The sequence below is a fragment of the Hemiscyllium ocellatum genome, chromosome 32, assembly GCF_020745735.1.
Source record: "Hemiscyllium ocellatum isolate sHemOce1 chromosome 32, sHemOce1.pat.X.cur, whole genome shotgun sequence".
Taxonomy (NCBI): domain Eukaryota; kingdom Metazoa; phylum Chordata; class Chondrichthyes; order Orectolobiformes; family Hemiscylliidae; genus Hemiscyllium; species Hemiscyllium ocellatum.
This window is the reverse complement of record NC_083432.1, coordinates 10651547-10678482: the sequence shown is the minus strand read 5'-3', so window position 1 is coordinate 10678482 and position 26936 is coordinate 10651547. Positions and strand designations below refer to the sequence as shown.

At 38.9% G+C, this 26936-nt stretch overlaps 1 protein-coding gene across 5 annotated transcripts in view; it reads left to right on the top strand.

Moving 5' to 3' along the window:
- LOC132830691 (protein TANC2) overlaps nt 1–26936 on the top strand; it is a 996151-nt gene that overhangs the window by 947022 nt on the left and 22193 nt on the right. For all 5 annotated transcript variants that reach the window (XM_060848498.1, XM_060848499.1, XM_060848500.1 and 2 more), the window contains 2 exons: nt 11371–11462; nt 25656–25802. In XM_060848498.1, the coding sequence (XP_060704481.1) occupies nt 11371–11462; nt 25656–25802 (239 nt within the window). The remainder of the gene's footprint in view (nt 1–11370; nt 11463–25655; nt 25803–26936) is intronic.

The following is a 26936-nucleotide window of genomic DNA, read 5'->3' as shown; positions in this document are numbered from 1 at the left end:
TGTGAGTTCTTTGTAAACGTTAAATTAGATTTTAAATCTGGAATAAAATATATTGGACATTTTAAATACTTAATAGAACTCTATTTTGGATTGACTGTAATGTCTTAAATTTCCAAACATTTGGAGAAGATTTCGAGAGAATAGAATGAAAAATGTTTTACTTTGCTACATCACTAGGAAAAAGAAGCTTTAAGAATACATGGTTCTGGGAATGTTAATAATTCCCAGCTTTATTCTTTGTTGTTTACTTGCCCAGGCATAAATTGATGTTCCTGTCTATTCCCAACTTCCTGCTGTTATTTTACTCCTAAAGAGTGTCCAAGCTTCAAGTATGCATGGACCACTAACATGTTTGCCCAGCAGCCTTGATGCCAACAAATTGTGATTCGGATACAAGGTTTATCCACCATCGGCTAACACTGCTACACACAGCCTTTCCAATCTTCTACCTACAAAGTTGAAAAAGATATGTCAGACAATAAAAAGAATAAGCACAAATATAATTGAATCTCTGGGCTTTGAGAACTGTTTTCGCAGACTTGGGAGCTATATGTGACCCATGGACAAAAGTTTGGACACTTCTTTGCTCTTAGTATCTCTTCAGTATAATCTGATCTAATACTTAACACCATGCTAAGACTTTGGATGGAAATCAACGTACCAGTTCGACGTATCGTTAGATTTACAAGATCATAAGATTTCTGTCCCTCTGTCATTTGCTTTCTGTACTTTTCTGTATTTGTTGACTTACTAACTCATTAGTTCTGTTGCTGTATACTAATAAAATATTATCTGCAACAATAGCACTGTTCTCCTTTGAGTACATGGTTTTTTTGGAAGTTAGGCCAGTGTTTACCAAAAGTATCAGTATTTGCAGAGTAAATTTGTTAGCTATTACTATGACTTCACACTAAATAACGACAGTTACTACACTTGAAAATCAGTTAATTTATGTGGAGCCCTCTGGGTCATTATCAGCACCTGACAAGGAACTACATAAATGAAAGTTCATTCCTTCTTGCATCACAGCGTTGTGGGACAATTTCTCTTAATGTGGGCAAAGAGTGGGGTTAGAATCTGATTCTGTCATGACAAGGTCCACAAAAATCTGTTTCAGTTGCTGCAAAAGATTCTCTTGGATGCCACAATAAGTTTCACTCTTTTGATGTACCGAAGTGCAAAACCTTTCATCAGTGCCCACATATCTATCACAGGCCACTTCGTCTTTGTACTTCTACAAGGTTTCCTTTCAGTTTATTTGTGCCTTTTCTTTCGGGTATCCAGTTAACTTCAAACTTTTCTAATTGATTTTAAGTGATGGGATGAGTTTTATCTTCATTATAGTTTTATTTTGTAGGCTTGTTCAGGCTTGAATAGAACCAGAAATATCACAAAAGAGCACAAGAACACACAGAGTTGAAGAAGGTCATTGATTCACTTTCCACGATCTTCTCATCACAGCATCTGAATGCCTCTTTGAATAAGTTCAGATATTTCGCCTTCGTTATCCCATCCAGAAGACCATTCCACAAGATAATCATTATTTCTGCAAGGAAGCACTTGCTGACATCAATTAAGAACTTTTCTTTTCCCAATTTGTTCCCCTATCTTGCATGATTGTAGGCAATCATGATTAAACTCTTCTATGTCACCTAATGTTTTGTACATTTCTTCAGAGTTTTTCTCTCTTTTACAGCTTTCACAAGTTAGGAGCCCTTTTTTTTCATAATTTCTCATGAATTTTGTAGTCTACTCTTTTGGAAAATGCCAGTTAAGTATTTGGCACTAATTGCTGCTTCATGCCTCTGAGTTCACTAGTACAAGAGAATCCCTCAATTCTTGTAACTGGAAGTTTTGAATGAACATCATGCTATCTCATCTTTACTCAGAAATTATTGTTCAATATGATATAGTTGAATTAAGTTAAATGTCTATCACACATTAGAGTTGGCTTCTTCTGTTTAGTGATCTCTAGTAAACATCTACAATTCATGCGTTTAAAAGTAATCAATCTTTTATTTGTAAATAGAAAGTCATGAATCAGGGAGCTCTTGCACTATTGGCTGTCTTAATCCAGATCCAATGAATGTAACACAGTTAAAACAGATTGACCAACAGATTGACTATTGACTTCATTTCAATACAGAGCAATTCCTTAAAGTTCAATCTCTTGCTCCAAGTTGGTAAGCAGGAAAGCAGAATGCTCACTGCATACTTAGGACAGTCCAGACAAAGCAACAAATCTTAACACATTTCCCTGTCGCACTTTTCATCAGTATCCAGGACACTGGCCAGAGCAGCAGTTATGTGATATACTGGGTTCCTTAAAGCCTTTGCTTGTGCTGCTTTGCTGTGGATTAATAGATAATCTTTATAGATGTAATCAATCTTCTTGGAAAGTGTTCAGTTGAAGTGTAACAGGATATTCAAGACTATAGTGCCAACTGTAGCCTTGCTTCCTCAATTTTACCCTTACTTGTCCTACAACAAACACTAACAATCTTTCAGGAGATGAGCGCTGACAATATATTTGATATGGAAATATGGTTCAGGAAAAGCACAGCAGGTCAGGCAGCATCTGAGGAGCAGGAGAGTCGAGGTTTCAGGCAAAAGCCCTTCATCAGGATGTTCCTGATGAAGGGCTTTTGCCCGAACTGTCTACTCTCCTGCTCCTCGGATGCTGCCTGACTTGCACGGCTTTTCCAGCACCACACACTCAACTCTAATCTCCAGCATCTGCAGTCCTCACTTTTGTCTAATAAATTTGATAGGAGAGGCAATCACAACCAAGCTTAATTATCCTCTCCCAGTTTCTAGAAAATGTCTTAGCTCAACAGCCAAGGGAATAAGACTATTTCCAAGTAGGAAATACTCAACTTGTCACTCCTATGTTTCCCCTTGTTGCATAAAGGAAGATTCTGCTGCTAATTGTTGTATCCCTGTTCTGCCAACATTAACTGGGAATTAAAAGTGAGATGTTCCTCACATTTGTGCTCAATGCAACAGTATATGATGCATTCACTCACTTATTGAGGAGCCTATTACTGATCTTCTTACCTGTTTTTAAAAAAAAGTAACTTTAAAAGTTGGCTATATTGAATATTGCTGTCAACCTAGTCAGAATGGTTCTTTCAATGGAAACATACAACTTATAGTACTGTATCATACTTCAGCCTACTAGCTGTTTAACTAGAGCTCTCTTCCTGCTTCTGCTTTTCATTCTTCTTTTCTTTGTATTTTTCTTCAAATACTTGTCTAGTTCACTGTTAAATGGTACTGACAGTCTCTGCTTTCTGAGCCACTTGTGGTAAAGCTTCCCCTGTTTCATTGACACTGTGGGGAAGAAAATGTATTCCACCTTCAATCTTCATTCTTCCAATAATGATAATTGCTATTTACCCTCTTAAAAATTCTCACTGTTCTAGAAATCTCTATTTGATTCTTTCCTTAAGATACATTTTCTTAAATCCTTTATTTTGAAATATAACCTCCTCTTGTTTGTAATACTCTCATGAGTCATTGCTTTGCGCTATCTCTGGCTCTCAACAACTCCAATCACACTTCTGGACAAATTCAATGTTACTTCCTTGCTTTTATGTTTTGTGTTTAATGCCTCTCTGTAAAAGGCAGAATTGTATTTACGGTTGTGAGGTTTCTTTTTATTAATGGCATTGGTGATTCCTGAAGAGGTCACAATAAACTTGCAGTTTTTGATTACGTCACATATTGCCATTCAGGTAATTATTTTGCAAATTCCTGAAGTCCCTTTCAATTTATCTATATGTAAGCAACAACAAAGTTCACTGTTATGATTAATGCTCATGAACCATAGTTAAAAAGGAAGGTAAGTGTAGGTTGTACTTCCAATGTATGGTATATCATCTTTATAAATTATTACCTTGTTGGCAATATTTTAATTTTAGTGTTATTCGCTTTCTGTGTTGTGTCCCATCGTTTTCAATATTCATACTGAACTAGAAGCTTCTTGGCAGACCATTACTAACCCCATAGCAATTACCTACATGATATATGTTTGCATCTTTTCTTGTGGGTTTGAGTGATGTTGATAGCATCCTAGTCAAGGGCACAGCATGGTGAGAGCTTCAAAATCTCTGAAGGGACAAGTTGTTGGCAAATGCTATAGTACATTTGGTTGATCGTGGAAATAGAAGATGGCGGGTTTCTAGAGAGTACAAGACATAACTGTATAGTTCAAAATGACTCTTTCCAATGAGTAAACTGCAGAACTAAAAGTACACTCACTGCAGTTACTTTATAAATCCCAAGATATCACAGTTTGCTAGTTTCTCACTGTGTGCCCTGCCAACCTTGTACATTCTTTTGAACTATGTCATTAACTCTTTCTATAACTTTAGGTAAATTGTTTCTCCTCACACCTTCCCATATTAAATTCCAGCTACCACTTATCTGCCCATTCTGCTAGCCTATCTTGTGTCCTGTTTTATAAAATCCTTGTTGTCAGATCTCTGGATATGGAATACTTGATGATGGGAATGCATTAGAATTGATCCATGCACATGGTAACATTTATCTTGAATTTACTTCTGCAAAAAGAACAAAATCTTAGAAACTCGATTTACAATTTCCCCTCAAACTATATCATTAATTGCGAAATGCTGCTTTGAGAATCCATTTGTCTTTCATCTACAACTTCATTTATTCACGGTTTTTATGTTGTGCAAGTCTTATTTGATGAACCACCTGTCAATGTTGCCATTTTATATGAAGGTTTTGTTGCATACTATACTCATTTAGTGTTCAATACTTAATGTACTAATTAACAACATTGTACAATATATCAGCGCATCTGGTTAACAAATGTGCGTGAAAGTTAAGCTGGTAATTAAAGAACTGTTAGACCAAAGCTAAGTATTTAAAATGGGACTATGTAAAGAAAATATTGTCTTATTTTTCGTCATCTTAATGATATAAGCTTTATGTGTATGAAAGAAAGCCAATGTTTTGCATTTAAGCCATTATCATATATGTTATACATTAGAGCAGCAGAGTTTTATATGAAAAAAACTACATGACATCGAAAATATATTTTCCACAGTGTCTGCATGCTATATAATCAAAATATGTTTATCAAGTATATATTTCACAGATTTTCACGAATCTGATGAATTATAATTTTGTGAATAGTTAAGTAGACCTCTCCAACGATGTGTTTCATATATAGGATTCATATAAGCCTGCTGAAAATTTCAGCCTGTCGTTCATTAAGCACAATCAGTCAAAAACTGGGTTTCACAGATTTTGGATAGAGTATTTGTGAATGGCTACTTAAAGGTGGAGGATCCTTCAGGAAGAAGAAGTGTGTTTCCCTTAAGCGCGCACAAGCAAGAGAAAACCATCTTCATCTAGTTGCTAGTCACAAAACTTGTTAAACCTTGATAGGAAGGCTCTTAAGAGCAACTGAAGAAGAAAGCACAAGACTGCAAGTCAGGGATAAATGAGCAGAGGACCTGCTCTTGGGCAGATTGCTACTACATAATGATTGTGTCACAGTTTTATAATGGCAGCATTCATGGAAATAGTGTGACAGAGTTAACTGAGAGAAACTTGATTCTGAATTTGCTGATTCTAAGTTATGGAATTCAGAAAACGTCATTGATAGAGTTATAGAGTCCTAAAGCACGGAGACGGCCCAAACTGGTCCATGCCGACCAAAATGACCACACTTACCCCATTTCCCTGCACTTGGCCCATATCCTTCTAATCCTTTCCTATCCATGTATTTGTCCAATTGCCTTTTAAATGTTGTCAACCACATCCGTTGGCAGCTCATTCCATATCTGTAACACCCTCTGTGTAAAAATGTTGCCCCTCAGGTTCCCTTTTATTCTTTCCCTTCTAACCTTAAATTGATGTCTTTGATTCCCCAACCCATGGAAAAAGACAGTGCATTCACCCTAACCATGCCTCTCATGATCTTACACACTTCTATAAGATCCCGGGTCCCCCTCAAAACTCCTTTGCTCTAAAGAAAAAGGTCCGAGCTTGTCCAACCTCCCCCTATAACTCAGACCATTGATTCCTGATACCATCGTTGTAAATTTCTTCTGCACTCTTTCCAGTTTAATAACATCCTTCCTATAACAAGGTGACCAAAACTGAACACAACACCCCAAGTACCACCTCATTTAATAAGATTTATTCATGTATATATGCCCTTATTCACCTGGATCGTGTGGTTATGAATCAAAATTACCTATCTTAGTTGATCTAAGTATTTTGAGTCTTTATGAAGTCAACCAATGCATATGACCAATGGCAGAAGCAGAATTTGTGTAAGACTCCATTACTGAACTCTCAGAAGTATCATCAGCACAGCTTTGGAACTGCTCGCGTACGTGCAGCATATGCTATCAGTATTGCATTTTTAAAATTTTCATTTAATTTGAAAATGGGTTATAATGAAGAGAGTGAGACCAACTCCATTCAAGTCATCTGCTTGTCTTCTAGGCCATATGCTTTCCTGTGCTACCCTGTCAAACGAGCAGTCTTAAGATGAAACTGTGTGTGAAGATCTCTAAAGAAACTAAAACAGGGCTGCTGATCTCTCTCTATACAGTTCAACACTCCACTAACGTAGCATCATATTCTTCAGCATAAATCTTTAAACTTAACTGGCAGATACCATGTCCAATGCAATTTCTGAAAGGATTTGATCATCTAGATTATAACCTTGTGACACCTTAGTATTAATTCAGCCCACATCAAACACTGTGCATTTAAATATGTTATATGTCATGACAAGTTTATTATCATTCTTGAAGTTTTAGTGCGATAAATGGAGCTAGATAATTATTTCCATTATGTATTGAAAATGTTAAAATATTTGGAACAGTGCTTTTCTTTTCCAATTGTGATCCCATTTTGAGACTTGAAAATTTTCACAATACTTTTGAGAACTGAGAGCAAGAGTCTGTTAGAGTACAACTTGGTTAGCGCTCCACAGCAACCTTTGACCTTTAGCTTGTGACCCCTAAATTTAAGCTCACTGGCAAGCCCTTCTTTTGATGCTGAGACTTTTTTTTGACTCAGGAGCTTAGCAGATACTTACATAAAACCAATATTTAGAAAACTGACAAATTGCCTAGTGAATTACATATCCATCCTGCAGGTTAGGCCATAGAGAAAGAGAAACCTACCATAGCTTGGTTTTCCTGAAGCAAGAAAAACAAAGCCAATATTATTTTTTTTTCTTCATTTATGGGGTTATAAAGAGTTCTGTACACTGAAAACTACTTAGAAGCCTTTTACTTTAAGGTTGTCAAAATAGTTGTCACTTTCAAATCCAAATATTTGAATGCTGGTGACTTCACAAACGTCAACAATTTTTTTATTATATCTTTGTTAGGAATGAGTGGATGAATGAACAGTTCTTTACTTTGGCTCTACTGATGAAAAAGATATGCATTTTTATTTGTGTTAGCCTTTGATGTTACTCTACTGATCATGTTCTACTTCTGGTTATCTTCTGTTTGTCCATTAACTAGTAAGTTGTTTCTTACTGTACTTCTGGGGTCTCCTTTTCAGTGTCCTCACTACTTATTTTTGAAAGACTTTGTATATTTTAGCGACAGTGATCGTACAAGAAGACAAATCTGATCTCATTCATGCCATATTTCCAAAGCCAAAAGTAGCCATTAAATGTTGGTAGACGTATTTTGTGCAAAATGGTTAGAAGTAGTAAAAGTGGGATCAGAGAAAATTTAATCCATTACTATTTTAGGTTTATGTGGGGTCCTCAATGTCAATCATATGTTAGATCAAAATGTGTAACTAATCGATGCTTTTTTTGGATTTTGCTTCTGTGCATGTATTATATGTAAGTTAGAGCAGTGAGGGCTTGATTTTTTTAAATGTCTTGAGACCAAGGTCCCATGTCCACTGGATTCTTCCAGCTTTGGAACAGCTGCTTCTAGATGTAACCCATATGCTTTAGACAGCTTTATGTGCATCTGCTTCAGACACTGTGCCTTGGCTATGTTTTTGTACAATGATTTGCTGGTGCACTGGCTTTGCTGCTTGCTCACTGCTTTTTTTTGTTCTTTGTTTTTCATCTTCACAATTTTTTTATACCCTTTTCCCCCTTTTTTTAAATCATTTATTCATCACTTGGAAAGGTTGTCAAACACTCCCAAGTCGTCCTCGAGGTTTGATTTGATTTTCTTTTTGCCTTTCTCCAGTTCATTCTGGACAGCATGAAAAACGTTTTTTTATTTAGTTACTCCCAATGAAAGCAACCAATAGGACTGTTGTAGAGGACAACTTATTTGATAAATAGTAGCATAGTAAACCGTGATTTGGTTTATAAATTCTCTTTCTGGATTGGTTGTAATAGTGAACATTATGGACATATTTTGTCTCATTGTATTGATGCCATGTTTATCATAATGCTGTTGTCTATTCTAACAAACCAATTATAGTTTTCTGCAAATAGGATGCTGAATTTACTAACATTACACTAGTCAGTACACTTCATTTAAAGAATATGGGCTGGTCCTAAGCAAATGAGGAGGCAGTCTGTAAATGGAAGCTCTTTTTGTTATTCTTCAGTTTTTTTTATCAATTTTAGTAACTGCTTAATCTACAAAGAGAATTCCAGAAAACTTTACTATTCCTTCTTCCCCAATCTGTCTCATTTCTTGTCCTTCAAATATTTACGTACACTTTACTGATTTCTGAACCCTGCTAGGATCTTCTGCACAATTTTGAAAAAAAACCTTTGAATATAAAATAGGTGACATGCCTTAGATCTGAATGGATTCAGATTACAGAATATTCGTATAACTTTGAGAACAATGACTACAGTATATGTCCCTATCCCTATGACCCCATCACACAACCAGACACTTGTGTTAGGCAATTCATCACTTAATTTTTGCAGTACTGTGTTGATGATGACTGGGTTTGAAAGTGACTTGGATCTAAAGAGCTAGTGATTAAATTCTTGAGATTTGTCTCTGTTCCAAGCACTCCCACAAATAACGTAACACAATCTCATCCAGAATTGTTTCATATAAGTTCAAGAAACTCAAAGAGCAACCTTTACACAGACAACTGTGTATGACTGAGTCATTAAAAGCCCTTGTAAAAGTAATCATTTCATCTGCTGTTTGAAACACTTGTAAGGACGTCACTGAAACAAATTATAATGTTGACTTGCTAGCCAATTCTAAACTAGATGCCTTGGTAAATAACCCATTTTTACTGTGTAATTTGTAATTTTTTTAATCAGTTGAATGTTTATTTGAAAGTGGCGTTTTTCATGAGAAGATGGTTAGCCTCACAATTACTGTAAAAATACAACTGGCTATGCCTTAATTATATCTTAGCTGTGTTACAATCTTTTCAGTGCTGTTTGCGTTAAATGCAGGTTAGGAATATTTTTGAGAATGCAGTACATTTTCTTGTTTCAATATGCCTCCTTTTAATATTAGTATGGTGTCAAAATGACATGCTATAAAATTGATTTACTGCATTTATAATCCTGTGAAAAGAAAATATAATAGGACAGTGCTTATGGTAGAATACCAGGCCAATGATGAAGAACAATGTTTAATCTTGCGCCCTGTTATAATAAGGAGGAGTGAACTGTGCGCATAATTTAATTTGCTTTTCTAAAAAAAATCAAAATCTTCTTAATGTATATATTATAAGTCTGTTTTACACTAAATAAACCAAAGTTACATTAAAGTACAGCAAAGTAACACTTTACATTTGCTAGGTTACTAAATTACCAGTGCAGTCTCGTAACATTAGGTAACCAATGAAGAAACATACATTTCCCAATGCTCTTGATGTCACACTTTCCTCCTCCTCCTCCACCACATCACCACTAACAAGTGTAAAATTCACCAGACATGCTGTAATGATGTTGGTTATCTATGCCGCAATTCCTGCCATTTCATTATTTTGCATAGTTTACAGATCACATCTTTGGAACATGTTCACTTACACGGTTTGGAACAATTTCTGTGATCAAACCTATCTGGATAGCACCAGAATAAGCACTGTGCCTATTACTGGCCATGTCTTATTTGGTTTAATTGAATGATAAACAGGTTTCTTTCAAATAGACCTGTTGAATCACAAATCTATCTTTGCCTAAATTGGGATTGAACTATCAGTCTAATGTATTTCTGCCAAACATTGTAAATCTCTCTGTCTCCCATCACTGCTACCTATCTTTGTTTGCAGTTTGTATATTACCCTCAGGACTGAGCAACGATCTATTTAATTGAATCTCATAGCTTTTATTGCCAGCTTAATGGCTTGTATGTCAAACAGTTAAATACTGCCTTGCATTCAAACTGGAACTCCATTAACAAACACACAGATTTGGACCCCATTTACCAAAATCTCAGAAACAGAACCAGAAACGATATCACCCACCATAACAAACCAGGTTACATAAAGAGCAAGTGGGACAAAACACCAGCACTTCGCCAGAGGCTCACTGATGATGTCACCTAGTATGGTGACGAATCATCTGAAAACAACGCCAACCCCCTCCCCCCCCACCAAACCCTAGCGAGTATACCGACAGCCTGAGCTACAAATCTTCTCCAAAATCTCAAACATTGTTAAAATAGTGCATAAAGAGGTTTGGCACAGGGGACTGGTGTGCCAAACACTGCATTCAGCAGAATGTGAAGCTGAGTCAAAGCAGTGATATTTTACTTCCAGGATCTTTGTGAAAATATTGAAAAATTAAATGTTTCAATTTCCATTTCTTGTTTGACATAAATCCATAGTGAAAGACTTCAAATTCAAAATGCTTGCACGTTGTATAAGTTGCACGTCAATTTGACAGGTCACAGAAAGCTGATATATAGGAAATAGCACAATATTTACAACTATCCAAAGAATATTGTCAGATACTATCTGACCTCACCCATCCTATCTAACGGCAGTAACAGTTTTGGGTTCCAGCTCAGTAGTTGAGTTACATTTTTGGAATCAAATTAAATCCCCATATTTTCATCTAATACATAGCTAGGATTAATTAACGCTGTCATTTTCTGTAAAATAAAGACATCCCAATTCACTTTTTTGAAAGTGATTTTCTTATAAATCAAAAAATTGCTCTCCTCCACTCAAGTACCAGCTAATTAATGTGAAAGATGCTTTAAGCAAATGTGTTTTTAATGGGTTATGAATATTTTTGGTTGTACCAAATAAATCAGGATGACACCATTTTAAATGATAGTTATATGGCACAATACCTAAACATAAAGTTGTTCTCTACCACCATACTCCTATAGGTGTTTTTCATATAGTTTCCTACCCTGGCATTATGTGTGTTTTACCCCTCATGCATCCTGTGCACTACAGGTCCAGCGACGTGGGCAATGGCCACCTCCAAACCGGACATCATGATCATCCTCCTGAGCAAGCTGATGGAAGAAGGAGACATGTTTTACAAGGTGGGACAAACTAGAAATTAATTGGTGTTAAGGGCCAAACAGTACAGCTGGCCGAGGCGTTCCCCTTTACCTCTATGGTATCTAAGATTGTTCAAATTATCAACAGCCGCATAAGTTAATTTTCTGCTTTATTAATGTTTCTGTCATTTCTCTTTCTTCAATTTCCTTAAATTTTATAATCTTTCCTTCATTATGTTATCATGCTCCTCTTGAAGGCTTCTGGAGAGAGATAGTGTCACTTCAAATTGTGTGGCCAACTTTCATCTGAAATGACATCGCTCTACATTTGGCTGCCACAGTCAAAAGTCAAAATATTGAAATGGGTCTTAGATGTGTGCAAAAAGTGCCTGATCCATTACTACCATATCTTTCTTAATTACATGCACACAAAGAACAGCCTTACTTTGTGCTCATTGCCAGTGTCCAAATTTCCACTTGCACTTTCCTTGTTGGAAAGAAGTTGAAATGCCTTTTTAAAGTATATAAATGAATCATTTCGGGGCTATTGTGATGCAGTGGTGGTATCTTTACCTCTGGACCTGAAGGCCGGGTTCAAGTCCCACCTGTTCGAAAGGTACATCGTAACATGTCTGAGCAAGTTGATTAAAACATCTATAACTGAATAAATTAATATTTAGATATTTAAACAATCATTTAAATTGTAATTTTAGAGTGCCTTTAGTTGATAATGTTGTTTGATGAAACCTGCTGCCATTTCTTCAAGTAATTCTGTGCTTCAGAAATCCTCTATATCAACTTACTCTGATGTCAATCTTGTTCTGTCAGTGGCTGCCTTTACTCCATCATGTTCCCATTTTGCAGTCAAATTGAGGGAGGACAGAATCATACAAAATTTGAGGATTAATGTATCAGTTTTTCTTGCTTGCCAAGTATGTATTATTTTATCATTCCTTTCTCAGATTACAATTAGAATTCAAATCCCAACAGTGTGGAAACAGGCCCTTCAGCCCAACAAGTCCACATCGACCCTCCGAAGAGTAACCCACCCAGACCCATTCCCCTATCCTATATTTGCCCCGATTAATGCATCTAACTGACACATTCCTACGGGCAATTTACATGGCCAATTTCCCTAATCTGCACATCTTTGTACTGTGGGAGGAAACCGGAGCACCTGAGGAAACCCACGCAAACACGGGGAGAATGTGCAAACTCCACACAGGCAGTCACCCGAGGCTGGAATCGAACCGGGTCCCTGGCACTGTGAGGCAGCAGTGCTAACCACTGAGCAACCTTCCAGCCCCAAATCATACGTTTCAAAACAATTTTCAATTGCTAATATACATAATTCAGAATAATCAGAATGTGTTTTAAAGAGCTACCTGTACTGAGTGAGTGTAAATTTAGGATGGTTTGTTCCTTTCCTGGTACTAGGATTAAGGATGTCTCTAAACATTTCAAGCACCGAGGGTAGGCACAGTGGTTCAGTGGTTAGCGCTGCTGCCTCACAGCACCAGGGACCTGGGTTCGATTCCCGCCTCGGGTGACTGTGTGGAGTTTGCACATTGTCCCTGGTGTCTGTGTGGGTTTCCTCCAGATGATCAGGTGCTATGGTTTCCTCCCACAATACAAAGTTGTGCCATTCTGGGGAATTGGCCATGCTAAATTGCCTATTAGTCAGGGGTAAATGTAGGGGAATGGGTCTGGATGAGTTATTCTTTGGAGGGTCAGTGTGGAGTTGGTGGGCCAAATGGCTTGTTTCTGTACTGTAGGGAATTTCATCTAATATTGTTAATTGTCAAATTAAGAAGCCAGTAATTATTTTCACGTTGGTAGGAATGACATTTTCAGGGAAAAGATTAAATCAGTACAAAGTGAATTTAGGAAGTTAGCTAGAAAATTTTAAAAAAAACTTAAAAGTAGTAAGTTTACTCCCAATGCCAAAACTCAAACAAGGGAAGAAAGAAAAGGTTAAAGGTAATTAATCAATAACTAAAGAGATTCAGGTTTTTGGAGAATTGAAATGTCTTTTGAGATAGAAAAGACCAGTTCAAAAAGGGTGGGTCTAACCTAAACTGGAAAAGGACCAAATCTTACTAGGGAGATTTGCTTATGCATTAAGGAGGACTTTATACTGATAGTGATGAGGATTGGAAGAATTCTAAGTAGCAGTATAAATAGAAGGATTGGGAAAGGTTCTGAATGTGAAGAGAGCATGTCAATTAGAAAAGAAAGATGAGAGAGTCAGAGTGTGTAGTAACTCTGAAGAACTAAATTGCACTTATTTCAATGCAAGAGGTTTTACAGGCAAGGCTGATGAACTCAGGACATGGGATTGGGATTCTTAGAAACAGAAACATGGCTGAAAGATGGACAAGTTGTGGATTTTAGATGCTATAGGAAGGATAGAAAAGGAGGCAAGAAAGAAGGGGATGTGGTGTTTTTGATTAAGGAATACATTACTGCTGTAGCTAGGGAAAATAGTTCTGAAAAATCATCCAGTGAAAATATGTGGGTAGAAATTACAAACAAAGGAAAGATCACTTTGATGAGATTGCACTCTAGGCCTTCCAATAGTAAAAGGGCAATTGAGAAACACGTACGCAGGGATATCTCAGATATATGTAGGCATAATAAGGTTGTATAATAGGGGTTTTAATATTCCAAACATTGATTGGAAAGTGACATTGCAGTTATTACAGGACACTGGTGAGGTCACACTGAGAGTATTTTGTTCAATTTTTGTCACCTTGCTATAGGAAGTTAAACTGGAAAGAGTGCAAAAGAAATTTGCAAGGACATTGTTTGGACTCAATGGTCTGAGTAATAAGAAGAGGTTAGACAAGCTAGGATTATTTTCTTTAAAGTGTAGGAGACTGAGGGGGGAACTTGTAGAAGTGTGTAAGATTATAAGAGGCATGGAGAGGGTGAATGCATTCAGACTTTTTTTCCAGGGTTGGGGAATTGAGGATGAGAGGGCATCAGTTTAAGGGTAGAGGGGAAGGAATAAAAGTGAACCTAAGGTACAACCTTATTTACACAGAGGGTGGTACAAATCTGGAATGAGCTGCCAGCGGAAGTGGTTGAGGCTGTTACATTAATAACATTTAAAAGGCATTTGGACAAATTCATGACTAGGAAAGGATTAGACGTGTAGGGAAATGGGGTTAGCGTAGACGGACATTTCGGCAGGTATGGACCGGTTTGGATCAAAAGGTCTGTCTCCATGCTGTAGGACTCTTATGACTGGGGCAACCATACTGTTTGGATGGTGAAGAATTTGTCAAATATGTTCAAGAAAATGTTCTTTATCAATTTGTGGATGCTGCTCCTTGAGAAGGAGCAAAATTAGACTTTCCTTGGGCAATAAGGTAGGGTAGGTACTGAAGTGGGCGGCACGGTGGCACAGTGGTTAGCACTGCTGCCTCACAGCGCCTGAGACCTGGGTTCATTTCCCGACTCAGGCGACAGACTGTGTGGAGTTTGCACGTTCTCCCCGTGTCTGCGTGGGTTTCCTCCGGGTGCTCCGGTTTCCTCCCACAGTCCAAAGATGTGCGGGTCAGGTGAATTGGCCATGCTAAATTGCCCGTAGTGTTAGGTGGGGGGTAAATGTAGGGGTATGGGTGGGTTGCGCTTCGGCGGGTCGGTGTGGACTTGTTGGACTGAAGGGCCTGTTTCCACACTGTAAGTAATCTAATCTAATCTAATCTAATCTAAAAATGGGTAAAAATGGGGTCTAGCGATCATAATTCTACTAGTTCAAAATGGTTATGGAAGTGGACGTTATTAATTGGTGTAAGGCAATTTTTAATGGTATGAGACAAAAACTTTCAAACGTTGATTGGAATAGACTGTTCACAGCTAAAAGAACATCTGATAAGTGAGAAGCATTCAAGAATGTGATAATGAGAGTTTGGTTTCTGGTAGAGGGAAGGGTAAGGCTTATAAGATTAGAAATAATGGATGAATAAAGATATTGAGGTTCTAGTCAAGAATAAAAGAAAATCTTACTTTAGATATAGACAACTTGGTTCAATTGATTCTCTTAATCAATATAAAGTGTGTAGGGGCTCAGTTGAGATAGAAATCAGGAAGGCAAAGAGGGGATATGAGATAGCATTGGCAGATAAGGTTAAGGATAATCCAAAGAGATTCTCCAAAGACATTAAGAGCAAGACAGTATCTAGAAAGAAGGTAGGGCTTCTTAAAGATGAAGGAGGTTGCCTTTGTGTTGAACCCCAGGAGATGGAAGAAACACAAAATGAATATTTCACATCATTGGAGAAAGAAATGGAGTTGAGAGAATGCAGAGAAATAAACTTTGAAGTTTTAAGAACAGTTCACATTACAGAAGAGGAAGTTCAGGAGGTCTTAGAGAATTTAAAGGTGGATAAATCTAAAATGTATCACAGAACATTGTGGGAAGTAAGAGAGGAATTTACAAGATCAGTTGCAGAAATATTTGTATCACCTATAACTACGGGTGAGGTGTCTGATGACTGGAGGGTGGCTAATGTTTGTACGTTGCTTAAGAAAGGTTGTCAGGCGAAAACAAGGAACTGTAGACCTGTGGGTATGTTGTTGGAGGTGATTTATGGACATTTACAGAGGCAAAAATTGATTAAGAGTAGTCAGCATGGTTTTGTGTGAGCAAAATTGTGTCTCACAAACATGATTTAGTCTTTTGAGGAAGTTACTAAAAAGCTTGATGATGGCAGAGGAGTAAATGATGTTTATTTGGATTTTAGTAAAGCCTTTGACAAGGTTCTGCATGGTAAACTAATTAATAAAGTTAGGTCACATGGGATTTAGAGTGAGCTTGCCAATTGGATACTTAATGGCAGGAGACAGAGAGTAAATAGTGGAAGGTTGCTTTTCGAACCAGCAATGTTCCAGAAGGATCGGTTCTGTGTCCTCTTTTGTTTGTCATTTATATAAATGATTTGGATGAAAATATAAAAGGTGTGGTTAGTAAATTTGCAGACAACACCAAAATTGGTGGCATTGTACACAATGAAGAAGGTTTTCTAAGATTACAAAGAGATTTGATCAAATGGGTCAATGGCAGATGGAGTTCAATCTGGATAAATGCAAGGTATGGCATTTTGGTACAACAAACAATGGTAGGGCTTGTACAATTATATCGTAGGGCCTTGGGTAGCATTGTAGAACAGAGGGACCTAGGGGTGCAGGTACATAATTCTTTGAAGTTTGCGTTACATGTAAACAGGGTGGTTAAAAAGGTGTTTGGCACGCTTTCTTCATTGTATAGTCCTTTGAGTATAGAAGTTGAGAAGTCATGTTGAGATTATACAGGACATTTGTGAGGCCTCTTCTGGAAGCTTTACCCAGATGTTGCTGGGTATGCAAGGTCTGAGTTGTAAAGAAAGGCTGGATAGGCTGGAACATTTTTTCACTGGAGCATCTGATAGAAGTTTATAAAGTAATGAGAGGTATAGATAGAGCTTTTGATAGTTGTCTTTTCCTGAGGATAACTGAAAATGTGTTGCTGGAAAAGCGCAGCAGGTCAGGCAGCATCCAAGGAAGAGGAGATTCGAACGTCAAATCTCCTGTTCCTTGGATGCTGCTTGACCTGCTGCGCTTTTCCAGCAACACATTTTCAGCTCTGATCTCCAGCATCTGCCGACCTCACTTTCTCCTCGAAGAATTTCCTGAGTTTAGGGGATTTCAAGACTAAGGCGCACACTTTTCAGGTGAGAGGAGAGAGAGAGATTTAAAGGTGAGAACAATGAGGCAAAGTTTTTTTTATAATGGTTAGAGTCATTAGGTTGCCTTTCATTTAAACTTGTGAAGATCGAATTCCCAAAATACACGTAGAATTTGGATCACATCTGAATACGCACCCTTAAGTATTAAACAAGATTGCATCAAAGGGCGAGTGGAATGTTTAAAGACAAACTGTTACCAAAACTGAAATTTAGAATTGCTCTAAGTAAATGAACATGGAGCTAGTCAGCAAGTTAATGTGATAACGTGGTGTTTCATAGAGTGGTGTGACGTGAATGTACCTGTGATTTCTTGCATCGGGCAATCTGACTACCTGGGAGTGCAACTAAACATTAGGAAACCCTGAGGAGTGTCTGCACTTTTCTCCCTTTATTTAGTACTTAATTGAAGAAATATTAAAGGAACGGGCACAATATGGAAGGGACATGGGAAAAGGTCATTTTTTTTCACTCAGAGCACCAACCTGTTGCAGAGGAGCCATGGGATAAACCTATACTGTTCCTGTGCACTTTTCCACTATGGGAGTTGTAAAATAAAGGCCACAGGAATATAGTTCCTAGAACACTCTAGCATGCTCCTTGACACTTGATGTCGGAGAATCATCCATCTATTTGTCTTTTAAACAAGCCTGACATCTGATGGTTTAGCTTTAAACTTCCATTTCTTAACCTAAAGGAAGATGAATCAGATAGGAAAAAAATATCATTGCTTTTAATAACTCTGTACAATTCATATCATTGCCAGGGTTTCTATCTCTTTGCTATGGTGTGCATCTTGGGCTACCTACACAGACTTTCTGGTTTGAGTAATTTGCAGGATTTGGATAGACTGACATTCTTTTAGGAGAAAGTGAGGACTGCAGATGCTGGAGATCAGAGTCAAAAAGAGTGGTGCTGGAAAAGCACAGCCTGTCAGGTAGCATCTGAGGAGCAGGAGAGTCCTGATGAAGAGCTTATGCTTGAAATATCAATTTTCCCGCTCCTCAGATGTTGCCTGACTGGCTGTACTTTTCCAGCATCACACTTTTTGACTATGACAATCTTTTGGAGAATTGAACATTTATCTGGATCTATGGAATTTAACCTCACTCCACATTATGGGACTTGACAACAGCACAAAAATTGTACTAAAAACTTGTACTACAGAACTCATTGCGTCCCTAACCAAACTGTTTCAGTCCAGCTACAAAACTGGCATCTACCTGACAATCTGAAACATTGCTCAGGTATATTCCGTGAACAAAGTGCAAGACAGATCCAATCTAACCAATTACTGATCCTTCAGTCTACTTTCAATCATCAGTAAAGTGATGGAAATGGTCTTCAACAGTACGATCAAGAAGCACTTGGTTAGCAATGAGCTGCTCACTGACACCCAGTTTGGATTCTGCCAGGATCACACAGTTCCTTACCTCGTTACACCCTCTGTTCAAAAATGGCCAAAAGAGCTGAATTTCAGAGGTGAGGAGAGAGTGACAGCCTTTGACATCACTTGACTTAATGTGGCACCAAGGAGTCCTATCAAAGCTGGAGTCAGTGGAAATCAGAGAGAAAACTCTCTAGTAGTTGGACTGTTACCTGCACATAGGAAGATGCTTATAGATGTTGAAGATCAGTCATCTCAGTTCCAGGGCATCTCTGCAGGAGTTCCTCAGGGAAGTTCTGAGCTAACCATTTTCAGCTGTTTCATCAATAATCATCCCTCCATCATGAGGTCAGAAGTGGGGATGTTCACTGAATATTCAGGACTGGCAGTTAAACATCCAAGGATTTTCAACTCATCGAAAAGACAGGGAGGTGGGCAGAGGGGATGGGGTTGCCTTGTTAGTTAAGAACAAAATTAAATCTATGGCGCTGAATGACATAGCGTCGGATGATGTGGAGTCTGTGTGGGTGGAATTGAGGAACCACAAAGGCAAAAAAATCATAATGGGAGTTATGTATAGACCCCCTAACAGTGGTCAGGACCAGGGGCGCGACATGTATCGGGAAATAGAGGAGGCATATCAGAAAGGCAAGGTCACAGTGATCATGGGAGACTTCAATATGTAGGTGGACTGGGTAAATAATGTTGCCAGTAGATCCAAAGAAAGGGAATTCATGGAATGCTTATAGGATGACTTTTTGGAACAGCTTGTCATGGAGCTCACAAGGTTATTCTGGACCTAGTGCTATGTAATGAATCAAACTTTAAAAAAATCTTAAAGTAAGGGAATACTTAGGAAGCAGCGATCATAATACGGTAGAGTTCAGTCTGCAGTTTGAAAGAGAGAAGGCAAAATCAGATGTAATGGTGTTATAGTTAAATAAAGGTAATTATGAGGGCATGAGAGAGGAACTGACGAAAATAGACTGGAAGCAGAGCCTAGCGGGGAAGACAGTAGAGCAAAAATGGCAGGAGTTTGTGGGTATAATTGAGGACACTGTACAGAGGTTTATCCCCAAGAAAAGAAAGATTATCCGGGGATAAAGAAAAAGAGAGATCTTATAAAGTGGCCAAGAGCAGTGGGAAATCAAAAGATTGGGAAGGCTACAAAAACAAACAGAGGATAACAAAGAGAGAAATAAGGAAGGAGAGGGTCAAATATGAAGGTAGGCTAGCCAGTAATATTAGAAATGATAGTAAAAGTTTCTTTCAATACATAAGAAACAAACAACAGGCAAAAGTAGACATTGGGCCACTTCAAACTGATGCTGGAAGCCTAGTGATGGAAGATAAGGAAATAGCATGACAACTTAACAAGTACTTTGCGTCTGTCTTCATAGTGGAAGACATGAGTAATATCCCAACAATTAAAAGGAGTCGGGGGCTGAGTCAAGTATGGTTGCCATTAAAAAGAGAAAGTGCTAGAAAAGCTAAAAGGTCTTAAAATTGATAAATCTCCTGGCTCCGATGGAATACACCCTAGAGTTCTGAGAGAGGTGGCTGAGGAAATAGCGGAGGCGTTGGTTGAGATCTTTCAAAAGTCACTGGAGTCAGGGAAAGTCCCGGATGTTTGAAAGATCGCTGTTGTAACCCCCTTGTTCAAGAAAGGATCAAGACAAAAGATGGAAAATCATAGGCCAATTAGCCTAATCTCAGTTGTTGGTAAAATTCTAGAATCCATCATTACGGATGAGGTTTCTAAATTCTTGGAAGAGCAGAGTCGGATTAGAACAAGTCAACATGGATTTAGTAAGGGGAGGTCATGTCTGACAAACCTGTTGGAATTCTTTGAAGAGGTGACAAGTAGGTTAGACCAGGGAAACCCAGAGGATGTGGTCTATCTAGACTTCCAAAAGGCCTTTGATAAGGTGCCACACAGGAGGCTGCTGAGCAAGGTGAGGGCCAATGGTGTTTGAGGTGAGCTACTGGTATGGATTGAGGATTGGCTGTCTGACAGAAGGCAGAGAGTTGGGATAAAAAGTTCTTTTTCGGAATGGCAGCAGGTGACAAGCGGTGTCCCGCAGGGTTCAGTGTTGGGGCCGCAGCTGTTCACGTTATATATATTAATGATCTGGATGAAGGGACTGGGGGCATTCTAGCGAAGTTTGCCGATGATATGAAGTTATGTGGACAGGCAGGTAGCACTGAGGAATTGGGGAGGCTGCAGAAGGATCTAGACAGTTTGGGAGAGTGGTCCAAGAAATGGCTGATGGAATTCAATGTGAGCAAATGTCTTGCACTTTGGAAAAAAGAATACAAGCATGGACTACTTTCTAAACGGTGAGAAAATTTGTAAAGCCAAAGTACAAAGGGATCTGGGAGTGCTAGTCGAGGATTTTCTAAAGGTAAACACGCAGGTTGAGTCTGTGATTAAAAAAGCGAATGCAATGTTGTCATTTATCTTAAGAGGGTTGGAATATAAAAGCACCGTTGTGCTACTGAGACTTTATAAAGCTCTGGTTAGGCCCCTTTTGGAGTACTGTGTCCAGTTTTGGTCCCCACACCTCAGGAAGGACATCCTGGCACTGGAGCGTGTTCAGCAGAGATTCACACGGATGATCCCTGGAATGGTAGATCTAACATATGAGGAACGGCTGAGGATCTTGGGATTGTATTCATTGGAGTTTAGAAGATTAAGGGGAGATCTAATAGAAACTTACAAGATAATATGGCTTGGGAAGGGTGGACGCTAGGAAATTGTTTCCGTTAGGCGAGGAGACTAGGAGCCGTGGACACAGCCTTAGAATTAGAGGGGGTAAATTCAGAACAGAAATGCAGAGACATTTCTTCAGCAGAGAGTGGTGGGCCTGTGGAATTCATTGCCGCAGAGTGCAGTGAAGGCCGAGACGCTAAATGTCTTCAAGGCAGAGATTGATAAATTCTTGATGTCACAAGGAATTAAGGGCTACGGAGAGAATGCGGGTAATGGAATTGAAATGCCCATTAGTCATGATTGAATGGCAGAGTGGACTCGATGGACCGGATGGCCTTACTTCCACTGCTATGTCTTTTGGTCTTATTGTACAGTGTTCAACACAATTCACATCTTCTCAAACATTGAAGCAGTCCGTGGTCAACTGCAGCAAGACCCAACAACAGTTTACTATTTCCAAGATAGACTGTCAAAATTCACCAAGACTCCTTAAAATGCCTTCCAAACCCACAACCTCTAGCATGTAAAAGGACAAGGGCAGCAGATACATGGGAACGTCACCACTACAAATTCCCCTGTAAGCCACTCTCCATCCTGACTTGGAAATGAATTGCCCCATTCCTTCAGTGTTGCTGGGTCAAAATCCTGGAGTTCCTTCCTAATGGTATTGTGGATGTACCTACGCAAATGGGCTGGAGAGTTTCAGGAAAGCAGTTCACTACCACCACCTCCTTAAGGGCAAATAGGGATGGGCAGTAAATGTTGACCCAGCCAATGATGTTCATTTCCCGTAAATTAATAAAAACCAAAGCTGTGGCTTTTTTTTGCAGGTAGAGAATGTTTTTATAATAATCATCTCCTATACTGAAAGTCAGTTTGGGCATTGCCGAAAAAGACAGTTTGTCAAAGCATTTGTCTTGTACTCATCAGAGCAATTCACAAGAATACTAATTCTTATGCAAATAACTTGTGTAAACTTGGAATACTGAAGATTTGGTGATTTTATAGAAATATCTTTCTTTTCACCAATATTGTTCCAGAGCTAACCCATTAAACAAACTGAATTCTATGGCTCTAACATATGTTCATCAGTTTTATTTATTCCTCTATTTTCTCTAAATCCTGTCCAAATATGCAACTATCTAGCTGGGGTAAGAAGCAGAACAGAGACATATTGGGCAGAGTGAGTAGTAAAAGTTACCTTCTTAAAAAGATAGCTGTGTTTCAAGGATTGTCTGTAATATCTTCCAGCCCTGGAATCCTCTGGATACCCAGCACTCCTCCAATTCTGGTCTCTTGTCCATCCACATTTTGTGGTGCTCAGCTATTGAAAGCTATTTCTTCAAGTACCTTGCACCTAACCTCTGGAATTCTTTTCTCTGCCATTCAACTTTCCTTGTCTTCTTTAAGATTCCCTTAAAACCTGCTGCTTTGCTGAAACATTTGTTCACTTGACCTAATATTTCTCTATGTAAGTCAATGCCAAAGGTTGTTAAATAATGTTTTTTGTGAAGTCACTTGGGATGTTTTATCAAGTTAAAGGTACGAGGTAATGTTAATATTTTTGGCAGTAGTTTAACATGATGATATGGAACTTTGTTCACAAAGTGGCCGTTTAGCTTGATTCTGTTGAATGAAACCTTGTAGAGAGGGAAGGGAGAAAGGTAGTTAGATTTTTACATTCTGTTCTCAGTGCTGCTTGGACATTCATTAGGTTCATTGAGCTAATTGTAATGAAAATTATTTGCTTCAGCTTTTGGCTGCATTAATATCAGGCTGTAAAAACAGAAAATGATGCAGATAAACTGTAACTCCAAAAACATCTGAGAGTCATAGAGTACAGCATGGAAACAGACACTTCGGTCCAACCTGTCCATGCTGACCAGATATCCCAACCCAATCTAGTCCCACTTGCCAGCTCCTGGCCCATATCCATCCAACCATTCCTATTCATATACCCACCCAAATGCCTTTTAAATGTTGCAATTATACCAGCCTCCACCATTTCCTCTGGCAGCTCATTCCATATACGTATCACCCTCTGCATGAAAAAGTTGCCCCTTAGGTCTCTTTTATATCTTTTCCACTCTCATCCTAAACCTATGCCCTCTAGTTCTGGACTCCCCCACTCCAGGAAAAAGACTTTGTCTATTTATCCTACCCATGCTCCTCATGATTTTGTAAACCTCTATAAGGTTACCTCTCAGCCTCCGACGCTCCAGGGAAAACAGCTCCAGCCTGTTCAGCCTACCCCTATAGCTCAAATCCTCCAAACCTGACAACATCCTTGTAAATCTTTTCTGAACCCTTTCAAGTTTCACAACATCTTTCGAATAAGAAAGAGACCAGAATTGCACGCAATATTCCAACAGTGGCCTAAACAATTTCCTGTACAGCCGCAACATGACCTCCCAACTCCTGTACTAAATACTCTGTCCAATAAAGGAAAGCATACCTTCTTTACTAATCAAAGTAAGTCAGCCTGTCTGAACATGTTGTAGAATTATCAGGAAATAAGGAAATAATATAAGGAAAAGATCCATACAAGTTTTTGTTTCACATCTAAGAATTTCAGTCTTGAAAATTGTTTAATATCTGTGTGATTTGTTGTCCCATTCACATTAGTATTCTTGATGTTTTAAGATTATTATTTTTCATGATAATTGGTTTCATAATAGGTTACTGCTTCTGTTCAGGATGTTAATAGATGTCATGGGAATTAACAGCACTGTATCACTGCATGAGATGAATGATCCTGGAAAAAGATTGCACACTACGATTATAAGTCCAAATTTAATTTATTATTTGGAATTATCAAGGCATCAGGCAGCCCATTTCAGATGCAAAAGTAAAGTGGCTGATGCATGTTATGCAGTTTAACTTTGGAATAACATGGCATGAAGTAAAACTCATTCAATTGGCTGAACTGGTCCTCACCCTCAACAACTTCTCCTTCGAATCTTTCCACTTCCTCGACCAAAGGGGTAGCCGTGGGCACCTGCATGGGCCCCAGCTATGCCTGCCTCGTCATCAGGTACGTGGAACAGTCTCATCTTTCCCAGCTACAGCAGCACCATTTATCCTTACCTACTCTACATTGATGACTGTATCAGTGCCACCTTGAGCTCCCATGAGGAGGTTGCACAGTTTATCAAATTCATGAACATCTTCCACCCTGACCTCGGTTCACTTGGACCATCTCGGACACCTCCTTTCCCTTCCTGAACCTCTCCAACTCCATTTCTAGTGACTGATTCAACACAGACATCTACTTCAAACCCACTGAGTCTCACAGCTACCTGGACTACACCACCTCCCACCCTGTCTCCTGTAAAAATGCTATCCCTTACTCCCAATTCCTCCACCTTCACCTCATCTGCTCCCAGGAGGACTAATTCCACCATAGAATATGGACTCCTTCTTCAAAGACTGCAATTTCCCCGCCCACGTGGTCAATGATGCCCTCCAGTGCATGCCCTCCAGTGCATTTCCTCCACTTCCCACACCTCTGTCCTTGAACCCCATCCCCTAACTGCAACAAGGACAGAACCCCTCTGATACTCACCTTCCGCCATTTCTGCCATCGACAAACAGACCCCACCACCAGAGATATTATTTCCCTCCCTACCTCTTTTTGCATTCCACAGCAATCATTCCCTCAATGACTCCCGTGTTAGGTCCATGCCACCCCAGCACCTTCCTTTGTCACTGCAAGCGGTGTAAACTGCGCCTGCACCTGCTCCCTCACCTCCATCCAAGATTCTAAAGGATCCTTCCACATCCAACAAAGATTTTCCTGCACCTTCCCGACCCTCCAGCCCTATCTCCCTCCTATTTATCGGTCAGCCCCCTTGGACCTCCCCTACATTCCTGATGAAGAGCTTATGCTCGAAATGTCGACTGATGCTTATCAGATGCTGCCTGACCAGCTGTGCTTTTCCAGCACCATACTTTTTGACTCTGAAGTAAAATCAAGTAATGAGAATTGAAGTAGGTCCTCTGATAAATTACTTTTGGTCCCCCTCCATCATATTGAGAGTAACTGAAGCTGATTGCGTCCAATTTGGGACAGTATGGATTTACTTATTTTGTGGCATCAGCATGTTTTGCAAAATCTGAAATATGAGGTGAGGTCTCCAGTTAATACCTGAAAGTGCATCTAGGTAATCATTGAAGAGATCCCAATATATCTTCTAGTTGGTCCTGAGATTTTACCCCAATTAATCTCAAACTATGATTCTAATTAATCCCCAAAATCAGATTTCAATCCCAAAGTAATCTAATCTAATCTAATTACTTTTAATTTCAACTTCTTAGTTAACAAGCCTCAAAATATATTTTATTGAAGTTGGTATTTTAATAAAGTCTAAAAATGTTTCTAAAAATGTTTTCTCTCCTTTGATCAGAAAGGAAAGGTAAAGGAAGCAGCTCAGCGATACCAATATGCATTGAAGAAATTCCCACGAGAAGGGTTCGGAGAAGATTTGAAGACTTTTCGGGAGCTGAAGGTGTCCCTGTTGCTGAACCTCTCACGATGTCGGAGGAAAATGAATGTATGTCCAATGGCCTCTTTGGTAAATAGGAAGAGCAGGGTGCTTCCCTTAAAACAGAAGTACCCTGATCTCTCAGATTAGATTGCTTTACATCACGATAAAAGATTTTGCCATGCATTACAGCTACTTTTCATGTATGCAAGCTTCAGTGTATCAATTTTATGTCCATCAGTATATATTATGTCCATAACAGAAAATGATTCAGACCAAAAGTAGGTTAAGAATAGGATGTACATGTTTTATATGCAGAGGTCATGTTATGCCTTTCTGGCCCCAGTGTATCAGGTCTGCACTGACCTCAGTACCTTAGTTCTCAATAATTCCATGCAGCTCTGCACCAAAGTAATAATCCTAAATTCTTCTGCATATGTCATCAGTAATGCATGATGCCTTTGCAAACATTTTCTTAAAAGTAATAATTATTTTTAAATCGTAAGAAAAATAATCAAGTGCTAGTCAGTTTTTGAATTTTTTTTAACAAAGATTCAGTGTCAGTGTTCAGTTCTCACAACATGCTGAACCAATCAGGACCTGCATCTGGGTGTAGCAACCATGTACTAACGCTGCCCCAGTTCATAGCAGTCAGCAAACATTGGTTACAATTGAGGGCTGTTGTGGTAAGACTCAGAAATCAAGGGTTGGCTTCTATAGTGTATTCTTCGAGGAGAAAGTGAGGTCTGCAGATGCTGGAGATTAGAGCTGAAAATGTGTTGCTGAAAAAACGCAGCAGGTCAGGCAGCATCCAGGGAACAGGAGATTCGACGTTTCAGGCATAAGCCCTTCTTCAAGAATCTGTCATTCCTGAAGTAGGGCTTATGCCCGAAACGTTGAATCTCCTGTTTCCTGGATGCTGCCTGACCTGCTGCGCTTTTTCAGCAACACATTTTCAGCTTCTATAGTGTATTCATGAGCAACACTCCAACCTGAGAGACAGGAGTTTACCTTTTTCTCTAAAGCTGTGGTTAATATTTGCAATGCCGTACCTTAGGAATTAATTTATTTCAAAAGTGGTTTTTGCCTCATTGTCACCAGCTTTTATATACAGAACCAGCAGTCAAATAGTGTCTACTCTATTGGTCTCTGACATCCCTTGCTGAAAGGAGTTGCTTGCTGACGAAATTAGCAATTAATACT